The sequence below is a fragment of the Oreochromis aureus genome, linkage group 20 (assembly GCF_013358895.1).
Source record: "Oreochromis aureus strain Israel breed Guangdong linkage group 20, ZZ_aureus, whole genome shotgun sequence".
Taxonomy (NCBI): Eukaryota; Metazoa; Chordata; class Actinopteri; order Cichliformes; family Cichlidae; genus Oreochromis; species Oreochromis aureus.
In genome coordinates, this window is record NC_052961.1 from 21015356 (window position 1) to 21030824 (window position 15469).

The 15469-nt window shown below is 40.7% G+C and overlaps 1 protein-coding gene across 3 annotated transcripts; it reads left to right on the top strand.

Moving 5' to 3' along the window:
- The first annotated feature begins 272 nt into the window (after positions 1-272).
- Positions 273-14915, top strand: mapk14a (mitogen-activated protein kinase 14a). 3 transcript variants are annotated; one of them, XR_005609604.1, is made up of 13 exons: positions 274-672; positions 2903-3032; positions 3139-3197; positions 7644-7755; positions 9780-9809; positions 10078-10125; positions 10245-10359; positions 10454-10525; positions 11559-11638; positions 13474-13552; positions 13660-13833; positions 13916-14097; positions 14412-14915. XR_005609604.1 is itself a non-coding variant. In XM_031726372.2 (12 exons), exons 1-12 carry the CDS (start codon positions 554-556, stop codon positions 13981-13983), a joined length of 1086 nt encoding a protein of 361 aa, XP_031582232.1. In that variant the 5' UTR covers positions 273-553; the 3' UTR covers positions 13984-14915. The 3 variants fall into 3 exon arrangements, 2 of the variants coding, with proteins under 2 accessions (XP_031582232.1, XP_031582231.1); XM_031726372.2 differs by lacking the exon at positions 11559-11638 and adding an exon at positions 11054-11133 and having other exon boundaries at positions 273-672; positions 13916-14915; XM_031726371.2 differs by having other exon boundaries at positions 13916-14915.
- The last annotated feature ends 554 nt before the right edge of the window (positions 14916-15469 follow it).

Sequence of the window (15469 nt, forward strand, 5' to 3'; positions counted from 1 at the left end):
TTTTTACCATAGTTCATGGTGGAGAATGGCTGCTCTTCTGAGTTTTGCTCTCTGTAGCCGTATGAATGGGAAACTACAGTGATTAGGAGCGGCATAGGCACACATAAAATTTCTTCTGAAATTTTCGCTTTCTAGTTATTATTATTATTTTTCAATCGTCTAATACCGATCAGTTTTTTCCCTGCACCACCTGAAAGCAGCACAGTTTCAGACGTCGTCGGCACAGCTGTCCCAACTCTTTTTTCTTTTTTTTTTCCCGCGAGATTTTGCGCCGTTTAGCGAAGCGAGTGGGGTGAAATCTCGAGCGAGCGTGAGAACCAGCAGGGTGAGGAGGAACAAATAACGTGGAGACCTGAAAAGTGTGTGCACACATTGCAGCATTTCACAAGAAGGCAGCACGGTAACTTTAAACGACGTCAGCTTCTCCGGGGACGAGAAACATTTCGTTTAGCTCCACTTTCTTGCACTTTGGTAAAGTTGAGCTCTGCGCGGCTCGGAGTCCCCCTCCTCGGAGCAGAAAGTCGGTCGGTGGTCGGCAGTTGGTCCTGCAGGAATGTCGCGACAAGAGAAACACGATTTTTATCGAGATGAGGTGAACAAGACTATATGGGAAGTCCCGGAGCGGTACCAGAGACTGACCCCGGTTGGATCCGGCGCCTACGGATCTGTCTGGTAAATCGCCTTCCTCCAAGAAGTTCAGTTTGGTGAAGTTAGCCTGACTTATCCATTCATTTAGACGAGGCCTGCGCTTCACAAGCTAATGGCGAGCAAGGTGGAGCCGCGGTGTCTGTTTGAGCAAGAAAGCGCAGAACTTGTTATCTTTGACGTGCTACCGAGGAGTAATTATTAAGTGCTGATAAATTCCTGGTTGTGAACTAAGTATAGAAAGTCTGATCCTCATGCACTGATCAGTGGGCATGTTAAGAGTCACACAAGTGTTGTGGTCTCCTCAGGTTGCTCCGACCACATTTGTTCTGGATAAAGACATTTAATGCACATTGCACCGTTAGTGCAACAAATATAGCTGCCTGCTCCTAGCAGGTTGTTTGAATTAACTCAATCCCTTCATATTGACGATGTGAGCACAGCTTCTGGAAAGGATGTTTTTATTATTAGGAGCACAAGTGGAAAGTTGAGATGTCCACTTCACTGATCTTGCATTGATAAAGAAAGTCAGAGTGCTGTAATCTAAAACAGTGAACAGACCAATAGATTGACCAGTTGGCTATTAAAAAAAAAACTACAATAATAACAAGTGCAAACAGTTTTCGGTTTAAGTCACTGTGATGTTAGTATCTTTTACTTTTGTGGCTAACTTTAAGATAATGACTGAAAATGATCAACAGCTGCTAAAACCTCCCAAGTTGGTTGCTATGAAAACCAGCTGCTGTCTTCATGCAAATTTGATAGGCAGCCTCATCAAAAGCCCTGCAGTTAATGTTTGATACGTTATATACAAATCTGCAGCTCAGAGGTATTTGCATGCACAGCAGAGTGGAGATCTTGCCTCTTGAGGGTGGGTTTCCTTAGTGTTGCCTAGTGGCAGTAAGGTCATCTGTGGCTGAATGGATCCTTTACATAGGTTTTTAATTAAATGAATTGTGCTGCTGATACGATCTGGGACACAACATAGTCAGTGGTACACTTGGTTTAGTGAGCAGATGTTTGTTTTGCAAATGGAAGAGGACAGCTGTGCTGTTGCCGGGCAATAGGATAATCTGTTGCTGGTCAGATTACTGTCAGCTCACTGCTACTGCCTCACTGACTGTGATTGTTTTTATTATAACAGTGCGCTGGCTTATATTGTTAGCAGTTACGTGATGACTTCAAGTTTACTGTAGCCAGTAATTTGAAACTGAAACTGAACAGCATGTTCTAAACTGTGTGGCAATGACGCACACCTGATCCCTGCTGCAGGTTGGTGGCTTTATCTGAAGTCGACTCCCATATCATCATACCTAATAAATGGAACGAGTTAAGGAGCGTCTTTATCCAAGAAGCTTGCACAATTGAACACTGTTATGCGGAAATTGCTAAGTGGACATAGTGTTTTTTAGATGTGTTCATACCACTTAAAAAATACTCTTGTTTTGTTTAGGTGAGGGTGCAGCCTAGATAATGTCTGCATTATGTAAGACAAAGGATGACTACACTGTTTTGACTTCCTTCAGTCAAACGTGAGGTCCTTCTTATGAGGGAGCTGACGAGATGATTTAATATCTAATGCAGCTGCATGCGGGATTTACATTCCTGCATGCTCTTGAAATGGGTAAAAGATCAGTGCAGCCGTGTATGTGGGGAAGAACAGTTAAGGCGACTCAACTATATCCTGTGGAATTGAACCAGACCTGATGATTATCCCTGTATCCATTTTTATTATTAGGTTGGCATTGCTATAGGTGGTTTCTTTGTTAACCTTTAATATCTGTTGGATGTTGATGTGTCTGCGGGCACGCTGGTGTCCCCACAGCAGTCACACGAGGCCATCCACAAGCCGTGACTCTGGTTAGGTGAGCTAAGCAGAGGTGGGGTGGGTGTTGCTTTTGGGTCAGAGACGGTTGGTTTTCAGAGCGGGGGATATACTGCTGCCAGGGCTGCTTGCAGTCTGCTGAGAGATGGCATTTTCTGCTGATGTCGTCCTTTCCCCCCAGCCTTCAGCAGCTCTTCCTGCACCTACTTTGTTTTTTGAGAGCAAACTCAGACCCAGACTGAGCCACATGAAACGCTTCAGTTCCTCTGCCTGAAAAGGACGGGCTTGCTTTGATTAAAGCCACAATCTTTCAGTGTTAAATAAATGCTCATAACTTGTTGCTTTGATTATCTAAATAGGTATGCTAAAAATTAAGGTGTTTTACCCAATGAGATTTAAGCTCACATGCATGCTTTTGTTTTTTTTAAACAGCTCCGCCATTGACATGGAGACCGGTTTGAAGGTCGCTGTGAAGAAGCTCTCTCGGCCTTTTCAGTCCATCGTCCACGCCAAAAGAACCTACAGAGAGCTGCGACTGCTTAAACATATGAAACATGAAAACGTGAGCGACTTGTCCGTCTTCAATTTGGTCCGCCTGTTGAGAACAAAGCCCCGCAGTGGTCTTTGCTCTTCAGTTTTGAGCTTAAGTGTTTGTCTCATTCTTGCAGGTAATTGGCCTCTTAGATGTCTTCACCCCTGCCACCTCTCTGAAGGACTTCACCGACGTGTGAGTCGAATGTCCTTCTTTAAAATAACTTATGTTATCTTAAATTTAAAGTATCAGGGAGTGCTTTTGCATAATTTAACAGTGATGTGAAGCTCATCAGCCTTGAGTTTCTCAGCAGCCCACAATCCCTACTGTTCCTGGAAAACACCTGGAGGCACGCCAGGAGACTGAAAACACTGACAAACATTCTTTAGACTCTCTGCTATGTTAGTTATTCACTCACTGGCTGTAGCCAGTCTCTTCATCACCAGCTTCCTTCCTTTTGTTTCCTGATTTCTGGTTTTGTGGAACATGCAGTACATGCCCTGGTTTACAGAAAAACGGGTAGTTATTGTTTGTTGATGTTAAAATCTCTTGGAAATTGGAAGTGAACAGCTTAACAGTGACTCAGCATGCAGCTGTGCGTGCTGCCTTGCTTGTTATTGGTGGAGTGTCACTCTTTTTTTTTTTCCCTACACTTACACAAAGTTCAAACTGTTGCAGATTCCAGGGAACACCCCATCCAAGAATGCGTCTCAAGTGAATTCTTGGAGTCACACACTCATTTATGATTTCATACTTCAAATGTCCCCGTATTATTGACCCATCCTATTTAGTTCATTATCTGAACCAAGTGATACTGGAAGCATTATCGCTGATATCTAAAATTCATGAAGGTCAGTGTGGCAGGCAACTGCACAGATCCTGGGAGCATACTGCGGGTAAAGTAAACATTGAACACAACACCAATTTTCTAAGTAAAATCTGAATGTGCTATTGACATGTAATTTTTCACCTGATGTCAGCAACAATCCACCCAATCCACACATTCAAAGAAATCAAACCATAGATGTCCATAAATTCACTTATATGTAACAATAAGAAATGAAAAAAAGCATCGAACACATGAAGAAAAGGAGGTGCAAAAAGCCATGGAAACTCATGAAACCGGTGAAATGTATCAGTAATTAGAAAGCAATCCTGCCATTTAGTGCAAATTAATATCAGCTTGTTCAGTCCCAAGTGATGGCCTATGAAAAGGTGTCTCATTACCAAGGTATCACGCCGTAAAACCAGTGAGCTCTCTCAAGACCTTTGCAACCTTATTGTTATAAGACACGATGCCACTGATTACAGAAGAATTTCTGAACTACTGAAGGTTCCAGTGAGCATCGTTGGGAACACCCTAAACCAGCCAAACTAAAACTGAGCTCTTTGGATGCCGTGATACACAACATTTTTGGAGGTCAGAAGATGCTACATATCACTCTGAAAATACCGTATCAACAGTGAAGTTTGGAGGTGGGAACATCATGGTGTGGGGCTGTTTTTCAGCAATACAGCACTGGCACGCTTCATATAACTGAAGGAAGGATCACTGGAAAAATGTAATGAGACATTATTGATTATGAAGATGAAATGTTTCATCGAGATAATGATCTCAATCATACAGCGAGAGAGAGAAAATAAAGCTGCTAGGTAGCCAATCATCTGACCTGAATCCAATTGAAAGTCTATGGAAAGAACTAAAGCCCAGAGTTCATTGAAGGGGCACACAGTGCCTTCACAATTTGAATAATGGACCAAAATCACACCTGAGCAATATATGCGACTAGTTTCCTCCATACATGGGGCGTCTTGAAGCCATAATCACCAGCAAAGACTTTTGCAAGAAATGTTAGATAAACTTCAGTAAGCATGTTCAATACATATTCCCTGTGTCATTTTTCATTATTACACATAATTTATGGACATATATGGTTTGCATGGATAGGTTGTTGGTGAAGTTTTCATGTCAGTGGCACCTTTAGAGAGATATTTACTTAGAAAATTGGTGACATGTTTAATATTTATTTTACCTGCTTTATATAAACTCTTAACTTGGTTCTCAGCTGCATCACAAACCTCTAATTTGAGATTTGCCACCAATTACTTGAAAATGTTGGACATTTGCACTGGGCTCTCTATTACTGCTCTACTGGCTGAAGTGAGAAGCAGTAACAAATATGGAAATAAACTCTATCCACTTGTGCAAAGATAGGTTTGTTGGGCAGTCTGTCCTGGGATTTCCCCAGGAAAGTATTTGGCTGAGACAGTACGTCAGTCAGCTCTCTTTGGAGGTGACTAATTGGAAGGTGACTAAGTCTAACTCTGTAATAATCAAATGAATTAATTTATGCAGTTTTCTGTGAAAGTGTCTGTCCTCAGTTTTGTTAAAGGTTATGTGTTACTTTTGCATCAGCTCGTTAGTTATATGTAGTTAAAATTTTATTAGAGTCCTAAACAACAGGGAGTCCTGCAACAGAGCCCTGATCTCAACATCAGTCAGTCTATCCAGGTTCATGTGAAGAAAGAGAAATAAATGAGACTTTTTGCTTGGAATACCAAACCTCCTTTGAAGAGCATCATGTGATTTGAAGTGCTGTGAAACTTGCATGACGTTGTGTTTATAGTGCAACACACAAGCTAGAATTTTTTTTTTCATAATCATTTGGAGGTATATCACAATTCTATTCATGTAATAATTTATAAGGATCATGCAGTCTGTGTTTGGTCTCAGGATAGAAGAAAATAACAATGCTGTGTTCAATATTTGATCTCAAGCTTCTCTGACAGCTCAGTCAGATCACACAGTTAACACAATTTAAATTCAGAGTGTGGAAAAGGCTTCTGATGGATGACTCAGGCTCATGCAGAGATTTGAAGTGTAGTGAAGTTTTCTCATTTTTCATCCGTCATCTTCCCGAGTATCTCCCCCTCTCTGACGTATTGTGTCTGCACAACCTTTCGAAAGTTGATTAAATCTTTGTGGAATATTTCTTCTAAACTTTTTTTTTTTTTCCCCCTCTATGTTATCAGACATTTAAAATTGCAGCGGTACAGCAGTGCAGTGGTTAGCACTCTTACCCTTACAGCTGGAAGGCACTGGGTCTGAGCCTGTGGGTCGGCTGGGGCCTTTTTTATTGTTTTTGTTTATTTTGTGTTTGTTTTTGCTTTGAGTCTCCGATGGCCCCTTTAAGAATTGCACGTTATTTTGTTTTTAATTTATTTTTGTTTTGTTAGCATTTATTTTTTAGCCCCAGAGGTTTGTGGTTACTCATTAAAGTCCATTAGGTCTTGGTAGGTTTATGCAAAGATGATTCATGTCAGTGCAGCATCACATGTGCTCATCTCTGCTGCAGGCTTGCAGCTCAAAGTGTGACGCACTGAAATATGGAATAAACTGTTTGCAGTTGCATTGCTTCTTGGGTAATGTAGGCACAGGGCCTTTGAAAGGGAAGACAAATTTGTGACAAACAAAAATAACAGGGCCCACAATGCTAAACTGCTGAAGTAGAGTCATTGAAACTGAACACTTTAATGACTCACTGGAATTTTGTCTTCATACTTCGAGTGGCAGCATCTGTGCGCTGTTGTAATGGATAGCCGTCCACTCAAGAAGCCCCGCCCTCCTCCCAGAAAAGCATAATGCTATGGAGGACTCGAGGCAATGCAAGGTCACACATGTAGACCACACGTAAAGCTGGACCCCTGTGGGAAAGAGAACAGGGGGTGAGTCAGTGGGCTGGCATGTCTTTTGCAGGTTTGGCACTGTTCTCCAGTGCACATCTGCCAAACGCTGTAAAGTTTCTGCATGCAATGTAAAAATAAGTAAAAATGTCAACTGTGCAGGTGCTCTGGGTGTGACCCTCCAGCTCTAAAAATACAAGCTTAGTCACAACAGAGCGGCTGAGACTCCTCAGTGCTCTAGCCATGTTCCTCTTTCTTTAGGAGAGAGGAAAAGAGAGGTCACTATTTATATTTTATATACTGGTGTGTGCGTGTATATATATGTATATATAAATATATTTACCCCCCCCCACGGCGAGTGAACCTAGGCGAGTGTCTGTGTCTTATGTCTGTAGCGGAGAACAAGTTCAAGCATAACCAGATGCTATTTTAAGCCCTCGTTCTCTGTACTGTGTGAGAATAGAAGAGCATTCATGAAACGGGTATTTGTTGTGCAGCAGACTGACCAAGCAGCATGTGGCTCTGAGTTTTGGCTCCAAAAGTGCCAGTCTAGCATTCCGCTCTAGACTCCTTCCATAAGTGCTGTTTGGGCATTTTAAACAGCTTTGGGATTAGATTTGAATTATCCACTGATGCAGTACTATTAAGCCCATTTATCTGGGGTGCGTTGTTAAATGACATTCCATTTGTGAAGGGCTTGGCCTTTCAGTGCCTCTGGAGAGACGTGAGAGTGAAAAGAAGTAGCAGCTAAACCGGTTTAAGCTCGCATAGCCATATGGGAAATTAGGCACATGCTGCAAACAGTTTTGAAATTATTAGTTTGGAAGTGCAAATACATTTTATGAATTTAGTTGTTGTTGTTTTTTGCTTTTTTTTTTTAATGAAGTGAGAAACATTGGTATGGCTTCTGACACTTGTCTGTTTAAGCTGTGACAACAATCTTTTCTGCTTTGGCAGGTATCTCGTGACTCATCTAATGGGGGCAGATCTCAACAACATAGTCAAATGTCAAAAGCTCACAGATGACCACGTGCAGTTTCTTATATACCAGATCCTCCGAGGATTAAAGGTGAGCTTAAAGGAATCTATTGACGTTGTGCAAAATGTGCTTATTTCCTTCCTTTTCTTGAGCAAGATAAGAAGATTGATGCCACTCTCATATCTGGTCAGCTTAGCACAAATGATAGAGTCCTAAGTGTCTGCTAGCTCACCTGGTCAAGACATGTAGTTTTTCCATCTTGCCCAGTTTGACTTGCTGTAGCTCAACAATTTATTCATTTAGCACTTTTTCACAGACAAAAATCAGAAAGTGCTTCATAATAAATGCAACTCTCCCTTTCCTCTCCTCAGTGCTCGGACTGTATTGGAGATTTTAGTGAAATCTCTTCAGTTTTGCTATGGTTTAGAGCAGGGGTGTCAAACGTATAGCCTGTGGACAATTTTATCTGGCTTGTGAGATAATTTCATATGTCAGTTATTAATGGCCCGTCTGTATGTAGCAGCCTAATCTTCAGCCCTGCTGAGAATCCATGCAGGCAGGGATGGGACTCTAATTTGATGGGCACACCATGTGGCCAAATACATCCAAAGACAGACTGGGATCATACCATTATTGAAAGAAGGAAGGGGGGCAGACGTTCCAAGACGACAAGTGTAGTGGTGCAGGCCAGGTAACCAGAGAGACTGGGCAACCGGAGTTAAATGCAAGTGTGTCGGGAAAAAGTGACGAAATGAACGAAAATGAATAAAATGAGCAGCACCTGCTGCATTTCAGTGATATTGGAGATTGCAAAGCTTAGCACAGAGCCATGGCTCAGTGTCCCAGTGTCTGACAGGCCTGAATGTGCACTTGAAGCCATTTATAATTCTTAACTTGTTTGATCTGCTGCTTACCACAATCAGCCTCAAGCGGAAATTTTGGACTTTTAACTGTATTTCTGTAAGTTTTACAGCTTTTCCTACTGATAAAAACTTCCCTTATTGTCATTCATACTACACAGAGTAATTAAGCAATAAACATTTAACCTGTTGAACCCCATCAGGGGGATAACATCTGGTTTAATGGGAAGTACAGCCAGATCTGTTATTTAAATACAGACACCTAGGAAATCCACAGAAACGCCAGAATCTCAGCAAAAAGCCCACCAAACCATTTTAACAACCACCTAATGGCTAAAACAACAAACAATTAAAGAGCAGGTTTTCCTTTCACCACGATAAAATCACACTTCCTGCACAGCTTTATCTCTGTGTGTTTAAAGACCGCTTTCCCATCAAAACTCTTTTTTAATGTCTTATTCGCTTGGTCAATCTGCACCAGTCTACCGCTGTGTACAGTGTTGTCGGCCGCCAAGGTTAGAGGTTAGAATCACTCCTAAGTTCCACCTGTGTGTACTTTCAGAGATGAGGATTTTACTTATTTTCTTAACTGTTTTCAGTTACAAATCATGTTTACTCAAGCTTCACTGCTCTTGTTACAGTAAAAACTAAATTGGCAGATAGTGCTTATACACTACACCTGTTCTGAGGTACATAATGCAGGTTTTTTTTTTTTTTTTTTTTTAACACTCTTCTAATTTGTGAGCTTTCAAGGTGCTACTAGGAAAAGGGTTTCACCTTTGAACAGAGATGTGTGTATCTGCTTTTGTCCGAGTGATGTAAATTTTGTCCTCAGACCGACCTGTTTCTTATTTTTTTTGTTTCGTTTTTTTGTGACTGCATGACAAAGCAACAAAGTACGACTGCACCGCAGGTGGCAGAGGTTCAAGAAGTATAACAGGAATGGTGACTCGGCTCTTGTATCTACAGCTGTCCGTGTCCACAACAGAGTGTAATCAAGGCCTGAGCTGCCCTCCATGTTTCCATTCTCTCCTGTAGGCAAAGATTACCTTCTCCTAGCTCCATATATTTAATGTACAGATATGAGAGTGGTATCATTATATTATCTACCTCTAAGCAAGTAGTTCCTTCAGTGATACTTATCTAATGTTTTTACATTGTGTCCTGTATCTCCTGATGTGTTTTGTTGTGTTAAATCAGTCCATCTGTAAACACATGATGTAATCTGACACGTCTGCTCCCGTCTCTCTGCAGTATATTCACTCAGCAGGCATCATACATCGAGTAAGTGCTGTTTCGTTTTATAGTGACTTTTGTCAGACAATCGTTAAACAGGAGAACATGAAGTGTCCTGGGGTTTATGACTTCTTTCACTTTGCAATGTCAGACTTGTTAATCCTCTGAAAAAACAGGAAGTTATAACACTTTGACTTTAGATTAAAGTTTGAATGATGTAAGACTCATCTTTTAACAAAGGAAATAACACATTTACTTCATCTCACCATCTTGGTTTAAATCACCCTAAATTAGACTGATGGCTTTCCTTTCACAGGATTTAAAACCAAGTAACCTGGCAGTGAATGAAGACTGTGAGCTGAAGGTCAGTGAAGCGCTGCTTTTATTTGAAACATCAGTTTATCTCAAACCTGGCTACAAATGTAAATGGTTTGTTTGTTTTTCAAGGCTTTCTTCTTTTTTTGCATTTTAAATTGTTGTCAGATTTTGGACTTTGGTCTGGCACGACACACCGACGATGAGATGACCGGCTATGTGGCGACCCGCTGGTACCGTGCCCCAGAGATCATGTTGAACTGGATGCATTACAACATGACAGGTAGACGGCATAGAGAAGCTCCCCTCTGTGATCCGTCTGTAAATAGAAGAGTGTTCTGGGTATAATGTCTGTGTCCTGACCTTCTGTGTTTCAGTGGATATTTGGTCTGTGGGATGTATAATGGCAGAACTTCTCACTGGACGCGCTCTGTTTCCCGGCACTGACCGTATCCTTTTCATGTGACAATTCGTTGTGCACACCATGAACTCCTGCAGCTGACAAACAATTTACATAACAAATTAAACTGATCCAACACACACTGATGTTGACGTAGAGGCGCACTGATTTGTCTGCAATAAATCTGCAATACTGCTTTTCTCCGTCCTCACACGAAAAGCCGCCTTTCCCTTTCAACACGACTCTGCCTGAGGCGTTTTCTTATGAAGAGCGATCACGCTTTCTTCTCACTTGACACATGCACCTCTGAGTAGTTTTTACACTTTGGCACTATGACTCTTCCTATATTTTAAGTGTGTATCTTTGGCTCAGGTCCACTTTCACTCTCTCTCCTTGCACCACCCTGTTTCTTTCTCTCTTTTCTTTTGCCAGTATTTGGTAGCTAACTGCTGAGCTTGTAAGCAAGCGCTCCACTAGGCTGCCCACCGCCTCCAATCCTTTTCTATTAAAAGCTAAAGTTCAGATTACAGATGTTCCCATGTGCGGCGTCTGGTCTTCCTTTACCGTGTGCTGGTAGATATTGATCAGTTAAAGTTAATCATGCTGCTCGTCGGAAAACCAGGTCCAGAGCTCTTGAAGAAAATCTCTTCAGAGTCTGTGAGTTCACAAAGCTGTGCAAGTTTTTTTTCCCCCCTCTCTCTGTCTAACCGTGTTTCTACTCTAAACTCTGCACTCTAGTGTGGTTCAGCTGGAAATATCTGCTTTGTAATGACAGCATGTTTTTCACCCTCTAGCCTTGTGGGTGTGCTTTGCTTCTCTTGAAGAGCATTAAGCAGTGTTTGCTGTGAGATCATTGTTACACAGGTGATTTCATCTTTCACTGTGTGCCTGTAATGAGAAGTGTTGTCATGTGTCTTTCCTCTAATTCTGAGGATACTTAAGCTTGAGGTTTTTTTTGTTTTTTTTCTGGGCTCAAAGCTCGAGACTCGTGACCCGGAGTTTAGCCCCACACAGTGTTGCGTTGAGAAATGGCTTCTTAACTCTGCTCTGTCACTATACTCCCCTTGACACAAACACCAAAGATATAAACCAGCTTCAGCACATACTGCGTCTGACAGGGACGCCCCCAGCAACTCTAATGAACAGGATGCCCAGCTATGAGGTGAGGGGGATACAGAGGTACTTTCTTGAGAGCAGACTGGCAGCGGGAGGACGGTCAGACTTTCCCTCAGAATTTGTGCTTATGTTGATGGTTTCCACACTGACGCATCCTAAAATAGAACAAAAGCAACAAGAAGCACTCAGAGCGCAAACCTCCGCCAAGACAGCTCGCTCCCTAAACATTATTTATGTGCATATAGTATATGTGTAGCATTCACTCCATTGTTTTACAAAAATCCAAAAGTTACTTGTGCATGAATAACTTGAGCTTCTTATATAATAATATACTACAGTATATTTCTAACTATCTAGGCAGCTCATTCTCCTTCTCTTGGCAACACTTTCTTTAAAAATAAGACACATTTTAGGCTCAACTTATAAGAAAGGTAGATGTAAAAATGAGGTCAGAGGTCAAATGTGACATATTTGGATGCAAACTATTATGTTGATATTTAGAATTCCAGTATACCAGTATCTCTTCTTAAATGTTGCCAATACAAAGGTAGTGGAATTTGAATCATAGTTTTAAAGATAAAAGACATTTTACTTGACCTCGAAGAAGAGGTCAGAGATCCAAAGTAATGTGATATTTTGAACCCTTATTATCATTTCCTATATGCCTATATGTTGTCAATACAAACAGTGGCAGTAAGCTATATATTGTTATCACTTTAGCCTTCAGATCAATCTGTTGAACTTGAAGCAGAGGTTAGAGGTCAAATATGACATGATATTTCAAGTCTTTATACAGTACTCTTACCACACGTGTAAGAATTATAAGTTATAAGACTTTTTTTTTTTCAATAAATAATGAAGATGACCTTGAAGACCTTGGTGGATGTAAACTTTTCGATCTATCATGTTTACAGACAGAATGACACGCCCGTAAACGCTACCAATAAGATAACCGCCATGGCGGAGGTAATAATATTTGAAGCCACAGTTTAAAAAGAGCTTCAAGGTTTAAGGAAAACTCAAACTCCTTTGAGGCAAGTGGGGCGCAAGGAGGAACGAGACCTCTTGGGACAAAAAGCTCGTATTAAACACTGAATTTTACCGTTTTAGTCACTCGTGTGTCGTGTGACATGCTTGCTGCACGTGGTTATAACAGTGATTTGCAAAAAGCACCTTGAGTTGGATTAAGAAAAGTGCACTTCAATACTGCTGTAATTGTTGTTAAAAGCAACGTTTTAATAAAAAAAAAAGTGCACTTCTTGATTTAAATGTTAAGGTTACTAACAGCAATTTGATGTCCAAAATACCCTTTTCTTCAGTGTTTTTTCTTTCTGTTTCCCCCTTAGAAAGGCGCCATCTTCTTCCACCATAACACTTTTATTTTCAGATCACACGTTGATTTACATGAGAGGTTTATCATAAGGAGTATTATGATTGTAATACGTTTTTTTTTTCTGTCTTTTTTTTTTGTCTTTTACGGAAGTCTTCGCTTCCGTAAAAGACAAAGACAAGTCCTTTCTTTTTAAAGGATACTTGGTTTATTATTTTTTTAAACTTTAGTAAATACTTGCACTCATAGGCACTAATGGGTTTTTGACTGCATGTGTCTCACTTCAGGCAAAGAGTTGAACTCTGTAGCAATACATAATACAAGCTGAAGTTCCTCAATAATAATTCTTCATAAATGTAGTTTTAATGATGCTCTAATTATCACAAGAGGAACTTGTTGACTGTAAACTGCACTCATCAGGAAACGCAGCACAGATGTGGATAGATCTAAAAGCCGAACAAAGGTTGGAATCAGTCAAATGAAATGTGTCACGACTTGTTGCTGCTGGTAGGAACTTATGTTTGGTTTACTGTATTGATGTGTCTTCACAGGCCAGAAACTACATCAGCTCCTTGCCACACATGCCCAAGAGGAGCTTTGCTGATGTATTTATTGGCGCCAACCCACTCGGTAATGCCAAAGAAAACCAGGTTTCCCTATGATTTACAAAATTTACATAAAGAAACAATGGGATTGAGTGTAAATCAGTCATGTTTATATGCGCATGTGTTTTTAAGCTGTGGATCTTTTGGAGAGAATGCTGGTTCTGGATACGGATAAGAGGATAACGGCAGCTGAAGCTCTGGCCCACCCCTACTTCGCTCAATACCACGATCCAGACGACGAGCCTGAAGCCGAGCCTTATGACCAGAGCTTTGAGAGCCGGGAGCTGCAGATCGATGAGTGGAAACGTACGTCTTCTCGCGCTAAAAGTCACAGCATGCTGATGTATTCCTCGGTAAAGAAACCAATCATCTTCTCCTTTTTTTGCAGGATTAACCTTTGAGGAGGTGTGCAGCTTCCAGCCACCTAGCTTTGATGATGAAGATGACACAGAGTAATGAGACGCGCCACCAGTTCAACCCAAGCTTTTGACTACATAACTTATGCTTTAAAGTCTCAGACACACATCAGCCTTCATTAGTCTATTAATTGAGAAAACATGACCAGAAAACGTAAGAAAAAAGTTATTATTCTTATTTATAAATGACTTAATGTTGGTCAGTTGCTGGAAAATGTCCCTTCTCGCCAACAACTAAAATAGTTTTCTATTTAATATTTAGACTTTATTTTGACTCCTCACTGTGACCCTGAGATGCTGAAACACTTTGACCTATTGCTGTGCTAGTTTTTATTTTTTGATTAATTTATGGATGAGCATTTTTCTGTTAGTTGAAAAAGGAATTTGCTAGTGAATCACTTCCAAGCAGTTGCTCACAGCACCAGATTCTTGAATTTCTGTGACAGAAGTACATTTCTGTGTTTTTAGGTGTTTGACAATTGGGACAATGTGCCTTCTCTGTGCAGTCACTGAACTTCAATGCTCACCAACTGGATTTCTCACATTTTGCTGTTCAATTTGATTAATTTAATTGGATGAAATCTGAGCCTTTTACTATGTAGGGTTTTATTATTATTTTTTTCACCAAGGCCCATAAATATGAAGAGAAATCTTTGTGACTACATGCTTTGCTCAAAATGTGTAAATATATCTGTGCCATGTTTTTTAAAATTTCACATATGTTTTGAAGCAATCACTGTTAGCATGTACGTCCGCTAGTGTGTTGTTGGTTTATATGAATTTAAGTGTCGTGCCATAGCTTTTAATAAAAATGCAGCTTAAATGTGTAAAAGGAGGGATTTGTATTTATACTTTGTGGAGCTGGTATTTATAAGCAATCGAAAGATCCCTTAAGCTATTTTCAGTTTTGCAGAGTAACTACTGCTTTAAGTCCTTTGTTTAACAAAATAAAAACTTATTTCTAAGAGATTATGTTTTGTCTTTAATTTTTTATCCTTATTTCCAAGCCAATCAGTTGTCTCTAACTATGGTGCCCTACCATGATTCATGGACTTGTGGAATCACCTTTAGCAGCAGTAAATTGAAGTCATCGTTTTCTGTGTGATTACCAGCCTCTCACATCATTGAGGAGGAATTTGCGTCAGTTCGTTGAAGTTTGTGGGTATTCATTTACGCACAGCCCTTTTAAGGTCCCACCACAGCATATCAGTTGGGGCTGGACCATTGCAACACCTTAAACCATTCTGTTGTAGATTTGCTGCTATGCTTGAGATCAGTCTAGTACTGCACAAGGCAAACTTTGGCTGTCAGACAGCCTCACATTTATCTATAGAATACATATATACACAGAAATTCATGGTCACCTCAATGACTGCAAGGTATCCATGTGCTGTGGCTGCAACACAAACCCAAATCACCACTTGCCCACCACCGTGCTGGTAGAATTATGGCTTGCTCTGTATTATGGCCCTAAAACCTAATATGAGCTTATCAAATATGCATTTCCCCCCAATACATTTAAAATG